General features: G+C 44.2%; 1 protein-coding gene across 6 annotated transcripts in view; it reads right to left on the bottom strand.

Annotated features, from left to right (window-relative positions):
- Positions 1-23,925, bottom strand: part of ELMO1 (engulfment and cell motility 1) — a 526,171-nt gene that overhangs the window by 304,250 nt on the left and 197,996 nt on the right. For 5 of the 6 annotated variants that reach the window (XM_072783482.1, XM_072783477.1, XM_072783480.1 and 2 more), the window contains 4 exons: positions 20,331-20,375; positions 19,280-19,330; positions 16,595-16,717; positions 14,817-14,948 (listed from right to left, as the gene is read on the bottom strand). In XM_072783482.1, coding sequence (XP_072639583.1) covers positions 14,817-14,948; positions 16,595-16,717; positions 19,280-19,330; positions 20,331-20,375 — 351 coding nt within the window. The remainder of the gene's footprint in view (positions 1-14,816; positions 14,949-16,594; positions 16,718-19,279; positions 19,331-20,330; positions 20,376-23,925) is intronic. The other variant, XM_072783478.1, reaches the window with a different exon arrangement.

Here is a 23,925-nt window from a genome sequence, read left to right as displayed (position 1 = left end):
TCACACTGGCAAACAAGTGATAACGATGAGGATGGTAGGTGCTGAAACAGGAGAAGGTCCTGAACCTCCCACCCGCCTCACCTTTTCTAGTCTAAGAGTGTAACACATCCCATCAGAATCACAACTGGACTGAGAACTGTAGGGGAGAGAAGGAGAAGAGAGATCAAGTAGAGGGAATACTATGCATAGAGGTCCACAGGGATGAGGAGAATTCCCTAAACACTGGGTTCCATGCAGGTGTGGGCTCTGGCCTGGTTCATCTTTATGACTAGAGGTCATATGACTGGCACAGCATCTTAAGCATAGTAAATGCTCGTGAATATGGGTTGCATGAAAAATAACGAGCCAATTCATTAGTCCCTTATCACTCTATCTGCCCCCATTCCATTGCCTGATCTATTATTATCAAGGAACTCTACAGGTGCCCAATGGGGCGCCATCTTTCAGTGACCCACTGAGACCAGACAGTTGAAGTCCAGGGCCACCCTTCCTCCCATGCCTTGGAGAGCCGGTGTGGGAGCTCAGCCCAGCCCAGGCAGCTGGAGGTGGGGCTCCCTTCAATGCATGGCTTTGCGTTGCTTTCCTCAAGTAGGGGTGGAATGTACTTCCTAATGTGGCTTTCCTATCTGGCATGGGCTGGTGTGGCTTTTCCCCCAACAACCTGGTCCCGTATACACTATTCGAAATGGATTCCACCCCCAGAACCAGAGCTGAACTGCAGGGCTCTCCTTCTTTTGGTTCTCTATTCTCCAGCCTGTCCACTTTCCCCACTGCTCACCAGTGACTAGGAAGGGCTGCGGTGGGGGTGTGGGAGAGAACCTTCCAGGGAGCTAAGAAAGAACATATAGGGCATCTCAGAGTGACGTACGAAGGGCTGGATGGTCAAGAGAAGCAAGATCAGAATTGCTAATGTCGTGTTCCACGAGCAATAGGAGGCAAAGAATTCAGACAATTTCCCGATTGCCATCAAGTTAGGGAGATGAGCATTCAGGACTCTGGTCATCAAAGCACTTGCTTCCCTTCATTACTTTGCTTCAGTTACGGAGCACAGTGAACATCAGTGCGGTAAGGAGATAGCACCTCTGAGCAGAAAGACTCCAAATTTGGAGGAAGAAGAGGGGAAGGGCAAAGAAACCCAGAGACAAAATGGATGAAATTCAAATGAGTGAAAAGCATCGAGCTAGCAGGTGGCAGTTAAGCAAGCAGAGAATGGAAACAAGGCCTCTCTGTTAACCTGAACTGAATCTAGAGAGAGTGAGACTTTCATCTGGCATTTTCATCTTTTTCCTTAGACAGACAGCACAGCCTAGAGGCTGAGGAGGAAACCAGTCAGGCAGCAGGGACACCCACCCCTGGGGCTGCTGCTTGCTGGCCCTGAGTGCTAGGAGAGGTTTTCTAGGAGTCTGAAAAACTGTTAGTACTACTCTACTTTCTACCCCCAGACAAGGATGTGGACGTACTCGAACAGCTGGGTTGATTTGAGAACAGCAAAGTCAATGGGTCTGTACACATCCCCTTAAAGAGAAGCAGGCAGAGGGGCACCTGGGTGGCTGAGCTGGTTAAGTGTCTGCCTTCAGCTCAGGTCACGATCTCAGGGTCCTGGGATCGAGCCCCACAGTGGGCTCCCTGCTCAGCGGCAGGTGGGGGTAGGAGGCCTGCTTTCCCTCTGTCTCTGCCCCTCCCCTGCTCTCTCTCTCTCTCTCTCTTCCAAATAAATAAGGCTTTAAAAAAGAGGAGAGAAGCAAGCAGACAGTTGGTGTGCAGTCCTCATTCATGGTGATGTTCTGAGAATGAAAAGGCCACGGTGAGACAAGCATTTGGTGGGTTTCTCAACCCTGGCAGGACTCTACGGGAGCGGAGAATGTCTCAGCTTTGCACACCCACTCAGCGCTCCTAGGGGCCAGAAAAAGAGCCATGCTGAGATACACTGCATGCACCCATTTCCCCACCTTGCTTCCCCTGCAGTCTGTTCCTTTGGCTAAACAACTCAAGGAGTCACATTAAGTTTACAAGAGTGTCCTTTTCCTGCCAAAACAATGCAGCCCCCTTGGCAGGTTTTTAAACTCCTAAAGAGAAAAAGCCTCATTTTCTTCATCTCTAAAATAGGAAAGTTAGCAGCTGTGCCCTGTGCCTTGCAGAGAGTAAATGAAATACCGCATAGGAGCCATCTGACCCATGCCCCAGGACACGCCCCAAAATGCTGCTGGTGGCAGGGGTGGCTGCAGCGGCAGCTTCGTTACGGATATAAAACCAGTGGAAACCCCAAGGAGTCACCTAAAAATCATATGTTCTCAGCAGGCTAATCAGTTTGGCCAACATTTAAAGAGGAGGGGCAAGAATAAGAAGAAAGCAAAGAGTTAATAAACACCTGTTCCCCTTTTAACTATGTTATCTCCAGAACCATCTCGAGAGTGTGAGTCATTTCTCACTGGAGAGTCTGGAGGTTTGCAGGAGTCCACCAGAGAATTCCTTCTGCCCCCCTCCTCTCCCCTTCAGAATGAACAAGTACAGGAAGGGTGCCAAGATGCCTGCACCAGGACAGTTTTTATATAACCACATTATTCTCAAATTGGTTCTTGTCCCTTCCCATTGGAAAGGTTTTGACAGTCTTCCTACACATACAAAATGCCATCCCCAGAATTAGAATCCCACGCCATGAAGCCAGTTCCTGGTGTATAAATTACTTCCTCCCAGACATGAAACAGGTCTCGATGTCGTGCTCACACCTCCTCTCCCAAGGTCACATCACACCAAATTCAGAGCTATGAGACACAGTGACAATTGGTGACCATTTGGAAAAGAAAAAGAAAAAAAAAGTCTCTGGAAAAAGAATCAAAATAGAAGGCACCCTAATCCACGTAGTGCTGTTTAATGGTTGTCAGAAGCAAGGCCAACAGCAAGCAGGCAACTGTATCGGGGTGTCTCTTCCTTCATCCTCTTTCCTGCACCCCAGAAGAGCCAGAACTGCTCTCAAGGGTGCTCTGATGCCATCCCACCAGGGGCAAAACCACAGGCAATGACAGCAAAGCATAAGGGAAAGAGGTGCTAGATGTTTACAACCAGCCATCATAGATGCCAGAACCTCGGAACCGTTCATTCTATCCTACTCTGATCAAAGGCTCTGGCTCTAGTACTGCCCAGCCTAAGCTCAAGGCACTTGAAATGGTTACCTTAGATGGAGCCAGCCAACTGAAAAATGCTTCCTGCTGTGGCTAACAAAATTTCTTTTATTTATGTTGTGGTTGTGAGCCCTCCCTCCCTTTGAAAATTCTCACAGAAGCAGACAACTGTGACAGACTGGACCCGTAAGGAGAGACATACTTAGTGATGGCCCTGTGTGCTAGCTCTCGAGCAGCAAAAAGGTAGAGGAAAAAGAATGACCTCTTCATTAAAGAGACCCTTAGAAGGGTATAAAATCCCTGCCCTGATAAGCACTCTTACGAAAATTCTCGAGAATTCATGGACTTTGGGATGTGTCACCCCTTAGGATTAGCTCTGCTTTTAAAGCTACCTATTTCCGGGGATCCCTGGGTGGCTCAGTGGTTTAGCGCCTGCCTTTGGCCCAGGGCGCGATCCTGGAGTCCCGAGATCGAGTCCAACGTCAAGCTCCCAGCATGGAGCCTGATTCTCCCTCCTCCTGTGTCTCTGCCTCCCTCTCTCTCTCTATGTCTGTCAAAAATAAATAAATAAAATATTTTTTAAAAATAAAATAAAGCTACCTATTTCTACTCTCAGACCCAGCTGGTTATGGTCAGATGGAGAACTGTGCCAGTCATCCAAGGGGGAGAAAATGCAGGCCCTGGTCTCATTATGACCATCAGATCCAAATGGTTATATCAATAATTAGAATTTATCAACATTTTCTCAATGCCAGGCAGGTTTCTAAGAACTTACCAACTATTAACTCGCTAATCTCCATAGCAAGCTTAGGTAGGAACTATTACTATGGCCATCTTACTAACGAAGATAGAAAAGTTAAGATGAGTTGTCCAAGGTCCCACAGCTGGTGAGCAAAAACAGGCAGTCTGACCCAGAGGCTGTGCTCACAGAAGCTGTGCTATAGAGTCTCAATAAAATTGACTTGTTTATATATCACTAAACCTGCATCCCTGATGTAGCAAACTCACACCCGTGGATGGTGCCCTTTTGCTTCAAAGTTCCATGTACAAAAAAGGATGCCAAAAAGGTGTGTGCAATAATACTCTAAGAGGTTAATGACAAATGACACACACACACTCTGTCTCTCACTAATAAATAAATAAAATCTTAAAAAAAAGGGGGGGGGGGCAGCCCGGGTGGTTCAGCAGTTTAGGGCCGCCTTCAGCCCAGGGCGTGATCCTGGAGTCCCAGGATCAAGTCCCACGTCAGGCTGCCTGCATGGAGCCTGCTTCTCCCTCTGCCTGTGTCTCTGCCATTCTCAATCTCTCTCTCATTAATAAATAAAATCTTTAAAAAAAAAACAAAAGAGGTTAATGACTAACGCTGTTCAGTAAGTTGCCTCCTTCTGCCACAGACATGTTTTAAATGGGACAAAGTTCTTGCGTGTTTTAAGCTACAAATGGAAGGTGAAAAGTTTTGGCTGGGGCAGGGTTCTTCTGAACCTTTTAAAAATTCCCCCACCAGGGGTGCCTGGTTGGCTCAGTCGGTTAAGAGACTGACTCTTGATTTCAGCTCAGGTCATGATCTCAGGGTCATGAGACTGAGCCCCACATCTGGCTATGCACTGGGTATGGAGCCTGCCTCTTCCTCTGTCCCTTCTCTTTCATGCTTGTTCTCTCTCACAATAAAATAAAATAAAGTAAAATAAAATAAAATAAAATAAAAATAGAATAGAATAAAAAATAAAATTATAAAATAAAATAAAATAAAAAAATAAAATAAATAAAATAAAATAAAATAAAATAATAAAATAATAACCGTACTAAATACTCCACCTTATCAAGCACATCTGAATTGCTCCTTATAAAGACCTCTTCAGCCTGGATAGCAACTAATAGACATATCTTTGTTAGGAGCACCCCCTAGTGACAGAAAGCAGACCCAGCTCTATCAGAGATCTAAAAGGCCCTGGGGCACAGTGGGTGCTGAAACAGCAAAGGAGCTGGGAAAATAGGGAGCAAGGGAAATCTGTCTCCTTCCTCTTTTCAGTAGCCATCCCTGAAAAATAAATCACAATAAAAAATACAAGAGGAAGACGAAGCTCAAAGACTGTCATGACAATGGATCACAGTTTATTGGTTTTAAAAGGTTTCCTTTTCAAATATTTCCTCTAAAAATATCAAAGCAATTCACAAACACAATTATTCATGTGTCCCTTGTCAAGGAGTAAGGACTGATGTGCTTTTCACCATCTTCAGGGGGACATCCACAGCAAGTAAATGCTGGATGTCTGGGGGCTGATTCTGAGATGAGGTTATATCCCCAGGTCCCACTGGCCCTCTGAGCCCCCGCCCCCTGCTAGGGTGGGCACAAGGGGAATAACGTGGCACATATGTACATCAATGACCTGATGGAAATGGGAGGGACAACATATGCCAGGCAGCAAGAGAAATGCAGAGGAAATGAGAGTCTATCCTCCACCTTCCGGGATCCCTGGGTGGCACAGCGGTTTGGCGCCTGCCTTTGGCCCAGGGCGCGATCCTGGAGACCCGGGATCAAATCCCACGTCAGGCTCCCGGTGCATGGAGCCTGCTTCTCCCTCTGCCTGTGTCTCTGCCTCTCTCTCTCTCTCTCTCTCTCTCTCTGTGACTGTCATAAAAAAAAAAAAATATCCTCCACCTTCCACAGTGAGAACTCATGCTGGGGCTGCCCCTGCAAGTCACCCTGCACCAGTTTGGACTGTCCTTCCCCAATCCAGAGAGCAGAGCAAGATCAGGGAAGAAAAGATCTGCAAGTGTTCTGCATGGAACTTCTTGGTTGTCTCTCCGCATCATTAGGAAGCATGAGGACACTAACCCGAGCGAGAGGTGGCCCTACGAGGCTGCTCCAACCTGAAGAGCCCACCTCGCAGGAGCTCTGTCCCAGTGATCTGCTCGCTGGGTTCACTGATGGGATCTGCAAACCAATATCTGATTTTCCTGGGGTCTGCAGGAGAGATCTTCCCGGAGCGAACTCTTCCTCTTCGATGTGTACAAGGACAACAAAACTATGGTCTCTGCGCTTGAAACCAAATGTGAAGACAGTGTGTGCCATGCTCTGTATCATTTAACCAAAGACATCCACGAAAAACACCGCAGAGCCCACCCCGGACAGGACACTGGTGATTTTCACCTGTATGGGAAGAGTCCCTTGAAAGACAGGACTCCCACTCGCCAATGAAGGAAGTGAGCAACACAACTGCCTGCAACTTTTTGCCTGAACTATTGGCAGCCTCACTGAATGCCCTCCACTGACTACTTTCCTTTCCAAACCGCCCGCTGTTTGTTGGAGTAAGGAAGGCAAAGGCAGAGAGATAAAAGCAAAAATTATCCACGAGGCTCCATGAGACTCAAGTACTTTCTATCATCAAGTTAGAAGTCTCAATGACATCTTTGAACATATAACTCAGGAAGTGGCTACTTAAAAGAAAAAGCTGAAAAATGACTCTGTAAGATCACTTTCAACTGAGAAATATTGATCAAGAATCAACTCAGGGGGTGGGTGCCTGGGTGGCTTAGTAGGTTGAGCTTCTGACTCTTGATTTCAGCTTAGGTCATGATCTCAGGGTTGTGGGATTGAGCCCCATGTCAGCTTTGTGATCACCAGGGAGTCTGCTTCAGATTTTCTCTCCCTCTCCCCCTCTTCCTCTCCTCTCTGCTCTTTCTTCTCTCTCTCAAATGATTAAACTAAGAAAGATAGAAAGACAAAGACAGAAAGACAGAAAGTCAGCTCAGACATCCCCAGATAGCTTTGACCCCATCACAACAATGCTAGTTTACTGGGACTCTACTGACCACTCCTACCCCCTCCATGTTATTGCATCACATGTTTTAATTATGTGCAGTTTTTTTTTTAAGATTCCATTCATTTATTCATGAGAGAGACACACACACACACAGAGGCAGAGACACAGGCAGAGGGAGAAGCAGGCTCCATGCAGGAAGCCTGAAGTGGGACTCAATCCAGGGTCTCCAGGATCATGCCCTGGGCTGAAGGCGGCGCTAAACTGCTGAGCCACCCGGGCTGCCCAATTATGTGTAGTTTTAACTCAAAATACATCATTACTATTGTTTCTACAGCCAATATTCATTTAGCTTTTCCATTTGTAGCACATTCTTTCCTGCATGTCCATGTTAAGACAGAAGATATATACTAGATGTGCAGGGACACCTGGGTGGGTCAGTGGTTGAGCGTCTGCCTTGGGCTCAGGGCTTGATCCCAGGATCTGGGATCGAGTCCCACATCAGGCTCCCTGCATGGAGCCTGCTTCTCCCTATGTCTCTGCCTGCCTCTCTCTCTCTTTCTCTCTCTCTCTGTCTCTCATGAATAAATAAATAAAATCTTTAAAAAAGTACTAGATACGCAGACTATTATAACCATATAAAAGCCCTCAATGACAGTATAAGGAAAAAGAATTGAGAAGGAAAGTCAGGATACGTAGGTACTAGATAAGAGCTCATCTGCCACAAAGAGACAAATCTCAACAAACAGGGAGGCCCACTGGGCATCTTAGAATGTTCCTAGCCCCTGGAGGCCCCCATGAAGGCTAGAGCCCTCCCACCCCAACCCTGAGGAGACCCTAAGGCCCCTGTTTTGGCCCTACAACCTCATGCTCTGCAGGCAGATAAGCAGAGCTGCAATGTCACTGGGTGTCCCAGTGGCTGTTTGTTCCAGTTTGGGGGCAGTGTGACCCTGGGGACCCTGGTTGGGAGTCCACGGCTGTGCTTTTGGTGCCATCTGGTGGCCGATTTTGCTCTAGCTTCTCTGATAAGGAATCTCCCAGCTAGTTGCACCCTGATGGAGGCAAGAGTGGAAAAGATTAGGACTGGGGCTTCGCAGCATTTCAGATGGGGAAAGGGAGTGTGTGATCAGAATAGACCAGACTGTGGTGTCCATGAGGCAGAAAATAGAAGGTTGGGTTCCAAGGAACAAGCACGCCCAGTATCCGCCTGTGAATTCACCAAGACTGAACCATGGAGGCATCTCAGTCTCTGATAATTCCCTCACCAACATGCCCCGGGGGTCTCAGAGGGAAGGAATGGTCTGGGGCTGGATGAACTGGCAAAGATTGGCCAGAGCTTCCTGGAAGAGCACCCCAGCCCACGGGGGGACCTCCTGAATTCTGAGTGGCTAAAACTTGGAGAATTTTAATGAACAGTTTAAAAAATTATTAGTTGTCCTTTTGCTTTTATGACCTATTGCTTAAGGGTCACTATTTAACTATTTGAGAGCAAAGTGCTTGGTATTAGGAATACTACCCTAATTATTAAATCATTCATATGGAGAAAGGTCACTTACTTTACAGAAAGCTGCTTTACCTTGTGGTTACCAGGCCAAGAGGTGGTTTGTTGCAAAGAGGGGGGAGGGATGAGGAGCACCACAAAATTAGGTAAATGTCAAAATTTACTTTCTACATTTCCCACACACGTACTCGATTCTTACTAACACTGTCCTTGGGCTCCAAGGGACCGAATCACATTCTCAGAGACAAAACCTTATGAGGATGACCTATCAGGAATGATGCAAAAATAAAAGCCAAGTACGCCATAGGCAGAGAGATTCCTCCTCTATGAACAATGATTATGGATTGAAAATTCCCCTGACCTCAATGTCATGAGATTTTCACATAGCAGTGGTTTCGAGGCAGCTTCTGGCTTCATACAAATGAATCAGATCCCAGTCTGCTGTCATGCTCCCCCGTGACCGTCCTGAGCAGCGTGCCAAGTGCTGGGCAGATGCTCCTGTCACCCTAGCGAAGGGTGGGCTTTCTCTTCCCCACTTAGCACACACAGGCCACAGAGCTAGGAGGGAAGTGAATCTAGGACAGCCTGGGCTTCTCCCCTCCAGCGCTTACCCCTGCCTGTAAGCTCCCCAAGCAAACAAAGTACACCCATTCTGCTTTCTCCCGGTAGCTATGTTCTATGAAGTCATTGCAAATCCTGAGATAGCGAACACTGAGCCACTGCTTCCAAGAGGCAAATAGAGGGTTAGGTGTCTTCCAGGCTCTGGTCACAAGACTTTGTCAATCAGTTGATACATAACTTAATGTGTGTGTGTGTGTTTTTTTTTAAGACAACTTATTTAACATATATTGCTGGTTCATTGACGTTGAACTCACAGCAACGACACTAATGTGTGCCGGACTTGGGTTTATCCAATACACATTTCCCCCTTAAGGCACATCACAGCTCCGTGCACTTAGGGGACCAGGCACCACTACAGTATTACACTCGGGGACCACTTGCAACAGCAATATCACCGACACAAAGGATAAATTTTAAAAATCAAGGCCCTGGCTAGACTACAAAAAGGACTCCCATTTACAGTATGAGACATGAAAATAAGAAGGCAGTGTCACCTTCCGTGACCCCAATGTCTGCAAATGATGATGAAAGCACCACGAGTGTTGATTTGGGGATTACAAATATATATTAGTGAGGATCTGGATTTGCAAACACGGAATCCACGAACCATGAGGATTGCCTGAATGAACCCTCTTGAATTTAAAATTCTCTATCATCTGTCCTTACTTGCAAAAGCCAACTCTACTCTCTCCATGCGACCTAAACGTCAGCCCATGACCCCTTTTGCAGTTGCCCAAACATACACTATTCTCTCATCAGTAACTCGTATTTTGAACTACACACTTTTTCACAATCCTCCTGGCACAACTGAAAACCCTCATACCCCCCGGCACTACCTGTCATAGTGTCACGGGACACTGTGTGATGCTCCAATAATATCAAGTGATTATAACATCAGCATAACTGCATGTAAATGCCTAGCCTGCTTACCATGTGCCAGCCATTGTGTTAATATGTATGATCCACGAGCATCTAATTTAATTCACACAACAAATTTATTGATGGAGACAACTCTTATACCCTAAAGATAAGGAAACTAAGATGTGAAGAGGTCAGGTAATCTGCCCAAGTCACTCAGCCTGTGAGAAGGAGAGTCAAGAATCAACGCCCGACAGCCTGAATTCAGAGCCCAACCTTAATCCGCATGTCACGCTCACAGTTACTGTTGAATTCATTTAGACCAGGAGGCTTCCTCCTGTGATAGGGAAACAGAGATGGGGACGGGGATGGAGATGGAGGAAGACATGGATAAATATGTATCTCACTTCATTCCTTGCCATCTGTATTTGAGAAAAAATATATTAAAATGACACCAAGCACTGCATATGCCATTACATATAATTATACTTGTGTAAAGATGCGTAATTATCTTCTATCATCTGGGAAGCAGAAAATCCTCTAAAAAATTTACCACGAATCTGTATTAGTCATGTTTTTTTTTTTTATTTGCACATATTCTCTGATCCTTTGAGATCTTGGGTCCTTGCTAAGATTGGAGGAACTGCCCTTCCCAGGGTTAGCTAATTCCTAGAGATAGGAAGCATGCATTTCATGGCAAAATAGTCAATCCAGACCCCAAACCCCAACAGATCTCCCTTATCAGAGTTTTGCACTCTGAGCCACTATTCCCCTGCCCTCAGCACCACAAGGCCAGGAAACAGACAACTAGGGGCAGCCCCTGTGCTCCAAAGTCCAATGAGATTATTCAAACTGGCCAATCCTAAACCTGCTTACACTGCCTTGCCTCGCTTTTTTCATGGAAACCACAACAAAGGCCATTTTGTCCATGTTTTCCCCTCACAATGCTGCTTCCCGACGGCTCCCAGTGCTTGTCCAGGTGCACTGTGTGGTGTGACACGCTCCCTCTCTTGAGAACTATGAGCAATGTGGTATCTTTCCTCCAAGTGAGGTGCTGGCCTCGCCACACCTAAACACAATCAAACCTACACTTTAAAAAAGAATCTTAATTCTGAAATAATATTTTTCTCATTAGCTTTTTTTACTTCTACATTTTAGTCACTTTTTAAAGACAATCTAAAAAAATAATAATAAAGACAATCTGAAAATGCTACGGGAAATATTTATCAAAACTTCTCATATTAAGACATATTGTTCAGCAACAGTTTCTTTTAAAAATAAGTTTATTGAGGCACCAGAGCGGCTCAGTTGGCTAAGGGTCTGACTCTTGATCTTAGTTGAGGTCTCAATCTCAGGGTCATAGTTCAAGCCTTGCGTTGGGCTCCACACTGGGCGTAGAGTCCGCTTAATTAATTAATTAATTAACTAACAAAAATGAGTTTATTTTGGGACAAGCTAAAAGAACAGGAAAGAAAAGACATTTAGGGGGGAAAAAACACCAGCCTTGTCCAACTTCAACAGCTGCCTTTCTGAGCTCAAGAGAGACCAGAAAAATGAACTACAGATAACATCCTTTGTAATGACTGCCCAAAAGACTGGACGAAGATAAAATTCACAAAAGAGAATCTACCAATTTGACAACAAGACAAACTCTGAAGGCTTTCTGGCCAGGAACACAACTCTTCACGGAGTAAGAACACCATTTTGCACCGTTCTTGGTGATGATAATCAACAAGATACAGTTTGTATTCAGGCACCTCCCTGTTTTTCAAAATAAAGGCATTCTAAATATGAGAATCTGCCTTCCATCACCTTGAGAAATACATGGCCCTTGCCTTGTGAGTGCCAATAAACCAGTGTTATCCCAGATAACCCTGACCCCTTCTCCCGCCCGGGCACCTGCACGTCCATGCAGACACCAGAGAATCATTAACCGAGAGATCTTAAAAGATTAAGCTGCTTTGTTTTAGAAGCAGGTGCCTCTCTGTGTTATGACTAACCATACACGCCATTTAGCCACTTTAAATTGAGATTTCGGAATTATTTCATCAGAAAAATCTGCTCTGTTGGGATGCCGTGCTGAGCAGGAATGTAAGGCCATCTGCCTCCTCAAAGGTGCTGTTCCCTATTATCCTTTAACAACTGTTCTGCTTGCCTTGTTGGAGCAACTGCCCCTTCCACGTTGGAAAACTGAAGAAGCTGCCTGTGATTTCCACGATACGCACTCTCGGAAGAGCAACAAAGGGAAGTACTATTCACTGGGTACATCCTCCATCCCAGGTGCTGTGCCAGGTACTAATGGATGCTCTTTGGTGGCCTCCTACTTGACCGTGAAATACAAGAGTAACAGCACAAGAGAGGAACCAGATGCCCGAGCAGTTTTAATACTTAACCCGCTGGTCCAAGGGCTGGTAATTAGGAAAAATGAAATTGAAATCTAGGCCCCCTCGACTCTAAAAACTTGTCACGTAACACCTCCTGGGCAGTGCCTACTCGGGAGATGTTACGTGGGAAATAACATCTTCATCGTATGAACTGAAGTTTTCTACAACGAGATTCCAAAGATTTTCCAAAACCTCAATTGCTCCTAAAAGGAGGCCAAGGAAGGAGTTCACTAAAGGGAAGGGCACGATCATTCCTCTTTCAGAAGCACACAGGGAGCTCTGCACCTGCACAGCCTGCAGCATCTAGAGCCCGTACTAGCCTCCGCCAGCTTCAGTGCTTCCCCATGATGGTCTCTAGGTGGCGCAATGAGCGCGTGATTCCATTTACTGGAACTTGCCTATTTCTGGGGAACTGGGCACTCAAAAGTGAAAAATCTCTGCTTTGATGTCAAAACTGTTGGAGGTTTTCCACCATTAGAAAATCATTATTAAATGATTCTTTCCAATTTCTCAACTCTTCTGATGCAAGATCGTGGCCTGGAAGAAGTTTCAGGGGGAAGGACTAAAATTGAAAACTAAAAAAAGAGCCATGGAAAAATAAAGGAAACCGACACTCTTTTTTGGTTATTCTGCGTTCCAGGTCTTCGCTTTTTCTCAAATGACCTTTCAAGTGAGGCCACATAAGATCTAAAGCCTTAGGACGCCTGGGTGGCTTGGCGGTTTAGCTCCTGCCTTTGGCCCAGGGAGTGTGATCCTGGAGTCCCAGGATCGAGTCCCATGTCGGGCTCCCTGCATGGAGCCTGCTTCTCCCTCTGCCTCTGTCTGTGCCTCTCTCTCTGTGTGTCTCTCATGAATAAATAAATAAAATATTTAAAAAGGAAAAAAAATATCTAAAGCCTTAAAAACCACATCAGATTAACTTTCAGTTAAAAAAATACATTGTTCTGGGGAATCCCTGGCTGGCTCAGCGGTTTAGCGCCTGCCTTTGGCTCAGGGAGTGATCCTGTAGTCCTAGGATTGAGTCCCACATCGGGCTCCCTGCATGGAGCCCGCTTCTCCCTCTGCCTGTGTCTCTGCCTCTCTCTCTCTCTCTCTCTCTCTCTGTGTGTGTGTCTCTCTCATGCATAAATAAATAAAATCTTTTTAAAAAAAATACATTGTTCTGGGACGCCAGGGTGGCTCGGTGATGGAGCATCTGCTTTTGGCTCAGGTCGTGATCCTGGGGTCCTGGGATCGAGTCCCACATCGGGCTCCCTGCATGGGGCCTGCTTCTCCCTTCTCCCTCTGCCTGTGTCTCTGCCTCTCTCTGTATCTCTCATGAATAAATAAATAAAATCTTAGTTTAGGAAGCATTACTAGAAAAGTAAAAAAAAACAAAAAAAGAAGAAGTCACTCTGATTCATTTAGTTAAAATGGAAATGACTCAATGTTTGTAGAAAACAATTTGGTAAATATCAACAAGTTTAAAAATAAAGCCATAGAAATGACAGTCCCACAAATTTATCCTAATAATGTGATCGTGGATGCATATAAATACCAGGTGGCAAAGATCTCAATTACAGATTTATTGGTAATTTCAAAGCATTGGATTATTCAGCAGAAGGGGTTGGTTGAAATATACTTAGTCCATCCAAAAATGAAAAACTCCTCAGTAACGAAAAACAATACATATTAACTAATGTGGAAACATATCCCAAAACAATCCCCACGAAAGACAAGGTTTCCCAAATAATATACAAAGCGTGATACTGATGTATATAAAGTTAATATTTGTGTGTGTGAACTAAAGAAGGGTGTAAAAAGATAAAGAAGGGTGTATTTGTAATTATAAAGTAATGCCTAGTGATTTCTAATCGCTGAAGCCAAAATTTCATTTTTTGCCATTTACCATGCAGGCCAAAATGGAAATCCAATTTTACATACGTAGAATTTGAGATTAATCAGCTCAAAGTCACCAGAGAAATGCAATGGTGGGAAAGGCCAGAATGGAACCCATGGAGAAACAAAAACAACAGATTATATTTAGGACAAGCTGTGTTCTGATTTGCAAACTGAAAAAAAAGAAAATCCAGGAGGAGTCATCTTATTAGCATCCATAACAAGACAAAACTTTTAGGAAACTATAAATTGCATAAATCTCAATGTGAATACATTTCAGGAGATTCTCAATTTGATTTGGATATGAAACCCATGTATATAAGTGATCCAATCACTAACCCAGTAATAAGATCCCTCCCACAGTTGCCATCACCCGTGTCTTTCGTGTATAGAACCTTAAGCATCTTGTGATGTAGATTTAATGAAGTCTAGATGCATTCCGGGCTAACTACACTTAATCAGAACTAAATAAACAAGCTCAGTATTAGTCACACTTGTGCAAGTTATTCCAACTCGCTGCAGCCAGAAGAGATTTTCATGTGATCCTGTTTAAACCAGCTAAACATCTGGAAAATGTGGAAACTATTCTGCGAGGCGCAAGAGGACCACACGCTCGGAGGAGACATCAGTTACGTGGCTGAGGTCAGACCCCTGGTGTTGGAACGAGAGAGCTTACTGGAGACAGCTTACTTACAATGAAGCCAAGTTTTTTGTAATCCCGGGTGTACATGGACTTGCGTTTCTCCATGCTGCCGCTGCTGTTATTAGGTTCAGACTCTGCATCAAAAGCAATTCTTCGAAGTTCAAATATGATGTCCCTCTGAGCCTGAAGGCGTTGGGGGGGGGGGTGGGGAGAAAGGGGGGAGAGAAGAGCTGCTTTCATTGTGTGACATTACATATACTCCCTCTTTCCCCAGGGTCTAAATGAATCACTGCTTTCAGGCAAAAAGAAAAACAGATAAAAGACAACCAATGTTCTAAGTTAGAGCTGGGCATAGTTCCCCTGCCACTCTCCCTGCTGGTCAGCCCTGGCTTCATTCCATGTTTGTCCTCACGACCAAGTCATTTGAAGTGCTTAGGTCAACTGCCTAGTGAAATTCTAGATGGAGTCCCAAATATGATAGAAAGCCTGGGGCTGGGGGAAGTCAAGTTCAAGAATCTGGGAGCCCCACGCTGTCCGAAACAAAGTAAGAGGCACACAAGTTTATGAACAGTATTTAAGCGACAAGGGATCCCGGACTCCACGAAGAAGTGACTACATGGAAACAAGCCCTGAAGAATGGTTAAAAATGGCAAGTCTTTTGTTACGTATGTTTTACCACAATAAGAAAAAAAAATATGTATGTTTTAAATAAATAAAAGGAAGCATTTCCAAACGGGGAGGGCCGTTCCACATTAAGATGCATGGCCTTCCGTCACTAGGAGTGGTAAGATGACAGTCTCATCTCTCAGATGATTACACTTGGCCTTGCCAAAAGTCCGGGGCACGTTGGACAGCCTCTCAAAGCCTCTCCATCATTCTTAATCGCATGGCCTCGCGCCATGGACGAAGTGCTGCAGCAGTTACACACTTCACATGTGCAGTGCACATCTGCAATAGATCAGGCCCTCACGTGCCAATAATGAGTGTTTTCCTTTCCAAAGCTGCAGCGCTGCTTAAGTTGAAAATGTGCTACAGCAGGGCTCCCAGCTGTTTCCTCGCACTCTGTCCTCACACAGTAAAGTTCCCCAAAAGCCTTTGGACAGAGACAGAACCTTCCACGCACAACAACCAGAGACCTAGAGAGAATTGTAACAAACAGCCGACCGACCAAAATGCAAGCCCAGAGATCAGGTGTAGCCTGGGACCCCCCCCCCCCCCCCTCGGCACTGATCACTGGAGAACGGAAATTACTTCCTCAACCTGAATCAGTATCACGCGGAGCAACCAGAGGCCCTACTTGTCTGGGACCTTGACTCCAGAGCTATTACCTTTGAAGGTATTGGGACCAAGGGCCAAGGTTGGTGGCCATGTGACATCAGGCTTTCTTAGCCAAGAAAGGAAGAGTAAGCATGTGTGTGATGCATAATGAAAGAATCCATTTGCTTTATTCTTATTCTCTGAGTCAAAGTTCATCTAAATTTTAAATACATTCTTCCAAGTTCTAGGGCGTCTGGGTGGCTCCGTCAGTTAAGCATCTGACTTCAGCTCAGGTCATGATCTCAGAGTCCTGGGATGGAGGCCTGAGTTAGGCTCCCTGCTCAGCGGGGAGCCTTCTTCTCGGTCTCCCACTGCCCCTCCCCCTGCTGCACTCTCTCTGTCTCTCTCTAATAAATAAAATCTCAAAAAAAAATGCATTCCCCCAAGTTCTCAGATGGTAAGAAAACAACATCATTATCTAAAAATTCTGGATCTCGGAGTAGCCCGAGAGATTTTACTAACCATTTTCTCTCCCTTATGTGCCTTTTTGCTGCTGTCTAGTGAGCACGCACCTGGTCCTGGGGGTCCATCTTGGTCATCATCCGGTCTTCTAGAAGGTTGAAGGTAAGTACCTGCAGCACGTACAGCTGGTGTGCCATTTCATTGTTGATGGCTCTCTGAGCTCGGATGACGTGCTGGGGAGATAGTTCAGAAATCAGGATTTTTTTTTCTTAAGAAAAGGAAGAAGGAAAAAGCCAGCAACAATTAAGCCCAGTCATTACACCAAGCAGAAGCCCAGAAGTCTTCCCGTGGAGGCACGGGGAATGCAGGTTGGTGGGACCACCTGTCAGCTGGAAGGTGAGGATGCAGGTGATCTTGGAGCTTTTCTTGACATTGCAGGGCCCAGTAAAGTTCTGGATGTGTGGGCCAGAATCCAGGTAAAGACCTCCTGTGTGCAGCAGAGAGTAGAAGAAAGGAAGGCACTGCAAATGCCCTGGTGAGTGCAGCTATATAAATCAAGAAAGTGTGCCGGAGATAAGAGTATCTTGAAGAGAAAGGTGGGTTTCTACAACAAAAGCCTTCCCTGCATGCAGTGGAGGGACAAATGGTGCGTAGGTATTGTAAGCAACTTTGCCATCATCTTACCCTACAATGGTCTCTGACAGGTGATCCAGCTTCTAAATGGGGCAGAGTTTGAGAAGCAACATAAAAAAGCAAAGTTCCAATCAGACCCGAAGTTAATTCACTATGGAAACTTCTCCAGAAAACACCACCACCACAAGAAAATGAGCGGATTCACGTGCCTACCTTAACTCACCTGCCAACAATTAAATGAAAAAAAAATAAAATGACCCCCTTAGAAACAGAACCAAAATGGAACAAATACAAAAGAAATGGCAGGACTAGATATGGGTGCCTTTGCCCCCCACTGGAGCTGGGTCAGAAAGGAGATTGAACCCTTGGGCCTAACCTACATCCTTTTGCGCAGAGACCATGGTTGTGCCTTAAAAATGCCGAACAACCAGTCAATGTGGTGAAACAACCATTCAAATCGGTTGTTTTGAATGCCCTGGACCCAACCACGTCTTGCTGTCTGAAAGAACTTTCTTGAGGTGCCCCAACCCAGCATGCACTTGGGACTCCACGCCCTGGCTGTGAGTACCGTGTCAAAATAGTCGGTTAAAGAGGGAGGGGTGTGGAGAAGAATGAGGAACAGAAAAAAGCCACAGAACCAAAATAATGAGGGCGGTGGGGGTGGGGGGTGGAGTGAAACCTGTATCCTTCCATTTTCAGAACAGAATGTTAATTCAGAGTATATGCTTCCTACCCAAGGTGTGTAGGCCATCTATTTTATTAGCAACTCCAAAGTATCTGCACTTCAACTTTTTGCCTGAGGATAGCAGCCTTGAACTGCCAACCATCACGGTCCCACAGAAGTCCCATTGAAGCAAACGGATCTTTCAGACATGATGGTTACAGCCATTCCACTCACCCCATCTACAGGCATTCTCACCCCGACGGCCACACCAAAATCAGAAGAGCAGGCTAAGACCTTAATATAACACTTCCAATCCTTCGTCTCTCCACCTTCCTCCTCTTACACAAATACCTTCCCTGAACTTCGCTCTGATACTGTAGGTTCCACTTTCACTGAGAACTGGGGTAAAGATGAACATTATGAATCCTCCTGCAGTCTCTACCACACTATTCTCGGGCCAAGAATCTATTCGAATGTTCTACCAACACCCATTTCATATTCCAGTTCCAGGGAAAAAGGTATGTCATCCCCCAAGAACTGAGGTAACCTCTTTTATCAAACAATGAAAATCACACTCATATGTTTCTTTTTAAGGCCTTGTCAGCCAGGAAGTTTAAAATCACACTTGATGACAAATTGTAGTCCTTGCTATTGGCTTTGGGTTCTAGAATATTTATTGTGTTTGCCCTCATAAGGTTTTTAATTTGCAGTTGCCTCACGGTATTGGAATGCGTGTGTGCGTGTGTGTGTGTGTGTATGTGTGTGTATGATTGTGAGCTTGCAGAGAACTCCTCTTTGAAATCACAGAAACAGAAATTGCTTCTTTGGTAATGCTGGGAATCAATCACGCATGCTTCTTTCAGTCTTTGGTTAAAGTTAAATAGCGGATAAGGCCTCAGGAAATGTCACTTGATTTATTTCTAAACATTCAAGACATAACGTGTAGGGCTTCTTTTCCACTGACATTCCAGGTCATCATCTCTGCATTGTAGTTAACGAGTGGATTCCATGTACGCCTTTCCTGCCTGTCTCTGCTGCAAAGGTGTCCAGGGAGATGCTTGTCATCATTTCAGGACTTCTGTCAGAGTCCAAGAGGTTTCCAGTTAAGCTTCTACATTAAAAACAGTTTAGGTTCACAGCAGTGGATTTTTTTTTTTTTTTAGGTCCTAGAGCCCCTGATTTCCTAAATGCAAAACTAATGTGATGGGGAGTGTAATAAACCTGCCCCCCTGGGAGAGGTTTCCACCCCTTCCTGGCAGAAAGTCTTTTCTAGAGCAGTTCCAGAGACTCCTCCCTCCAGTCACATGAGACCATTCCTGTGGGAAAGCCCGTTTCTTCCAATTCCAAAGGCGCACTTCTTCTTCCTTTCTAGTTACTACTGCTTCCTCACAGAAGCAAAGGCACAGAACAAACCACAGACTGAAGCCAAAAGAGGAGATAAATGAATGCACCAAACCATTCCTGCCCAAGACAGTACTCACACCACAGAGATACTCACTGTTAAAATGATGGAACGCAGTTGCTTCTGAGCCAAAATGTTCGCCATCTCCTGTTGAAGAAAAACACACCCACGCAAAACCTGAGGTTAGAGAAATACATTTCAACATGGCCCCGAATGGCTTGATCCTGACTGTGCTTCCTAACTGGATATCAGCAGTATTTCTTGTGAAAGGAGAGACTCAAACAGTCCATAGTATTCAAATGGCTTTTTGCATGTTATGTTCAGATAACAGAGCCTCGTCCAAAAGCAAAGGAAGAAAAATCTGGCACCCACAAACTTCTTCTTTTTAAGGAATTTCCTCCTTCCAGGAAAAAGTGAGTGTTGAATAAAAAGCAAATTCTCCAGATGAAAAGCAATGGTTCTCCACTCAAAAGGTTCATCAGCTTTTATTAGACTGCACATGTGCAGAGAGGTTTTACTAGGAAACATGCCTGCACCAAGGAGTTCCAACCATGTTAAGTCTCCAAGTCTTCTAAGAGCCATTTGATCTTAATCTGTGCAAAACCAAAGAGTGAGTGGTATGTACCCCAGGGCTTGAAAACAGTCTTTGCCAGTCAAGTGTGTGGCGCTTTTGGGACAGACAAATATCTGGGCAGGGGCTAATCTCCAAGAGCCCCCACCCCACCTTGCTAGGCCTCATTTATACACATTGTATTTGGGGCTTTGGCCTGCCTAGCACCGAGGATTTGTAGATGGCTTTATTAAAAGAAATGATTCATAGACATTCTTTCTAAATATCGAGAAACAGGTATTAAGTTCAAACTATAAAGTTGGGTACAACCTTGGTGCAAACATTCAAAAATGAAAATACTGCTCATATTCAGGAAGGCACTTGAGTGTTTTTTGGTAGGGTGGGGCTGGATTTCAGCGTTTGAGTTGCTACTCTTGCTGAGTAGAGAAGAAACTAGGCTATGATTCAAAACTACAACCATGAATTCGATCAAGGTGAAAAACTCGCAGGAAGCAAGGAGAGCCCAGACACAGGGGTGGGAAGGGTGAGGGGGACACACAGGCAGGTTTGGGCAGGAGCAGAAGATTGAGGACTTACAGTCAGAGGACAATCAAGGATGTCAACACTGCTCTCTACACCAACCTAGCGGCGCCATCGCCACCACAGAAAGGAAAGCAAGCAGGAGAGAAGAAGGCATGGAAGTTCAGAGCACTCTGTTAGAGGTTACAACTTGATTTTAACACCCCTGCTGACCCACTGCCTGGCAGAGCCAAGTGCACAAATACTGTGACGTGTTTCAAAACCCCTTTCAATCTTGAAAACAAAGAGCGCAAGCACAATGACGTATTCTGGAACAAGGGTAATGGCAATCTAGAAGGAACCTGTCTTTCCTTGGTGCATAGAAAGCAGGGCTTGCTTCCAAACACAAATAGGTCCATTTTCTTTTTTTCTCCCAGACCAGATGAAAAACAAAGGGCCCAAAGCACCCTAGAGCCCTTTTATTTTCTTTTATAAAAATGAGATTACTGCCTGACACACAAAGAAAAAAATCTTCCGTGCCTATCTTAGCCTATTGATTTGTGACATTTTAAAATAAGTTCAAAGGGACAATATAGTTCCAATATTTATAGCAATTGTTGTAATTATCTGTTGACATGATTTATTTTCTTCATAAGACCATGGTCAACTTAGGAACACAGAGACTGTCTTTTTCATCCTTGTATTCCCAGGCCTAGAGCACTATGTCTGACACAGAGTAGACAGTGAATGTTTGGTTGAAAATGAAAGAATATTTTCTTTTTCTTTCTTTCTTTTTTTCTTTTTTTTGAAAGAATATTTTCTACTACTAAGGAATAGAGAAGCTTGGTCAGAGAGAAAATAGAAAAATCCTTGTCCATATCATGGATCTGTTGTTATTGTTCAATATTACAAAAGGGTTTGAGAAAACTCGAGACTCCATGGAGAATATTTTATACCATCAAGATGATATAGAAGTATAGATAGACATAAATATGGATAGAGGGATATTAACATGGAAAGATGTTCACAAAACAAGTTTAGTTTTAAAAGCAGTTAGAAAAAAATAAACAGTACAAGTAGTATGATCCCATCCAGTGAAAAGATGATGTATGTAGAAGAGTCTTTGCAAAGAACAAAGCAGGGCCCCATGTGTGCAAGGGTCCTCTCTCAGAGCATGTAATCATTCTGCTTTTCCCACCACATCTTTTAACTTTTATAATGGTTTTTAAATAATGCTTATGAAAGTCATAAATATTTGTAGAGAAATTTGGAAGGGACCTCACCAACATATTTGCCATGGGAATAATAAAACCATGGCAAGGAATTATAAGGAAAAGGATCCTTTTGCCCTCATCTTCACAAAACAAATACCCCTTTCTCTTCATTTGTGCAGAGAAAGGGAGAATGTCCCACATCCAGGAGGCATGGGGAAGCCGGAGACCCCTCCCTTGCTTCCCTCACCCTCCCAGCCAATGGGAGAGAGCCCAGGGGGCCTTGGCAAAACAGGAAATTCTAGCCCAGCTCTCTGCAAACCCACAGCTCTCTCAGTAAGGGCCACTCAGCAAATGCAAAACAGAAATATCACTCCAGTTTGTCTGCCAAGTAAAAAGATCTGACTCTGGTAGTATTTTTCTTCAGTAAAAGTGGATATCGGTGTTTAAAATCCATCAAATTCATTTTATACATTTTGAAAAATAAAGAAAACCCAGATAATGGAGTCCTACCAATGGGCTTGGCCCAAAATCGGGAAGAGAAGTTGAAATAAATAAAGTTTTTGCGCGGAAGTGTAATTTACCCAATATCCTAAGGCTTTAAAAAAACAAACAAAGCCGTTCCTGTAAATCTAATAAACAAATGTTTAGATTATGTTTTAATCTAATTGGAGTGAGAAAATGGGCTTGGTGTCTCTTTCAGGCTCCAGGGAGTTCTTCACTCCGCAAATCAGAGAATTCGGTGGGTGACGCCTCCTTGACAATGGGATGCTCTGCAGAGAAGAGCAAGGCCTATGTGGGACTCTTATCTGCTCAGCAATCTGATCAAATCCCTTACTCCCTGTGAGTCTCAATTTCCTCATTTGTAAGAAGGCAAGAGTAAGGCTTTCTACTAACAGAATAAAGTGACATAGGACACAAAGCACTGAACCCTGAGCCTGGCAAGTGGCAAGCTCTTAGAATATCATTGATGGCAGGCTTTGGTAAATTTTCCTACCGACCTCCCAAATTCAGAATGTTTAATTTTTCTCAAGAAAAGCCTATAACAATACAGAATATAACCCAGATGACACCCCCAATTAGTATGGTCTTCTGCTTTACAGGCTCCACTAACCTTCAGAAAATAACATCAAACTTTTCTTCATTATGAACTTGAAACTAGTTTTTTTTAGAACCAACTCTTTCCTTAATTCACTGAAAAATATTTTTTAAATTAAAAATCAAAATATCCCTTTTCTTGACAAACAATAGTCACGGACTCATCTTTAATTCAGCACAGTTTATAAAGTCCAAGCTAATTTTCTTTGTTGTCGCTATTTTTTATTTTGAAGACTAAATTAGTCAGACTCTGGATATTCTGTATTATTATATACATGCTATCTTAGTTGGATTATTTTCTTAAATTATGCAATGTTAATAGACTATCCTTTGTGATTTTTTTAAAATCACAATTATTGGCAATTATTGCCAATCTGTGTTATCTCAAATACTAATTTTCAAAAAACAAAATTTGATTCACAGAAACTGAACCTAATGTTATATTGGCATGCCATTATATTTTCATGGTTATGATTATTCTAGAGTCAGTACAGGTTGGCACCTGAGTCCCTATTTCTCCATGGTCACACGATTCCAATTCAGCAGATTAACAGTAGTTCTTGGTGTAAAAGGCGGATGCAAAGTGTATGCATGTCTAGATCCAGGGATCCAAATCATAGCAGTAAGAGTGGGCATGAGTTTTTGCTTGCCCTAATCCAAAATCTTCCTCCACAGGAAAAAAGAAAAAGCCCATGAGGTCAGACCGGATGGCTTTTTGCCCTACTCTCAGCTACCTATTTGGCCAGGTGTCCTTGGTCTGGCCCGTAGGAGGATCAAGCTTCTCCAGGACTATGTCAGGAGTGCACATGTGAGAGCTGCCAGGCAATTCGCTGAGCTGCTGGAAGTCATCATGAGCTCAGCATTTAGATTTGGATATTAAAAGAGGAGCCCCACCTAGGAATCCACCTACAAAGCCACTCTTAAAAATCCAGCCTGGAAGATAAGGCCTTAAGGAGAGCAGGCAATTCCTAGCTCCAGCCAAGACCAAACCAAAAGCACAGGAAAAAACAAAGTCACTCCCCTCCCCGTGCAAACATAGCGCAAGGAATGAGCAAACAATTCTAAATGAAAAACAAACCAGAAACCCTCACATTTAGTCACTGAGGTTTAAAATCCTTGGCAACAAAAAAAATTAAAATGAAAAAAAAAATTAAATTCTTGACACAGTGTTCAGTAGCATGGTAGCTTCTAAATTCTTCTAAAACAATGTAGTGGTAACTGTCACTGAGCTCCCGGTACATTATTGGTTGAAAGATCTTTTATTTCCACCCGGTTTTTAGATGAGGTGAATTGTGTGACCAAGATAACACAGTATATGTTATCTTGACGGAAAAAAAAACAACATGAATAGATTGTGAGGTGCA

This window comes from Canis lupus, chromosome 18, assembly GCF_048164855.1.
Source record: "Canis lupus baileyi chromosome 18, mCanLup2.hap1, whole genome shotgun sequence".
Lineage (NCBI taxonomy): Eukaryota > Metazoa > Chordata > Mammalia > Carnivora > Canidae > Canis > Canis lupus.
The sequence above is the reverse complement of the archived record's forward strand: the minus strand, read 5'-3'. Positions and strand labels throughout refer to the sequence as shown.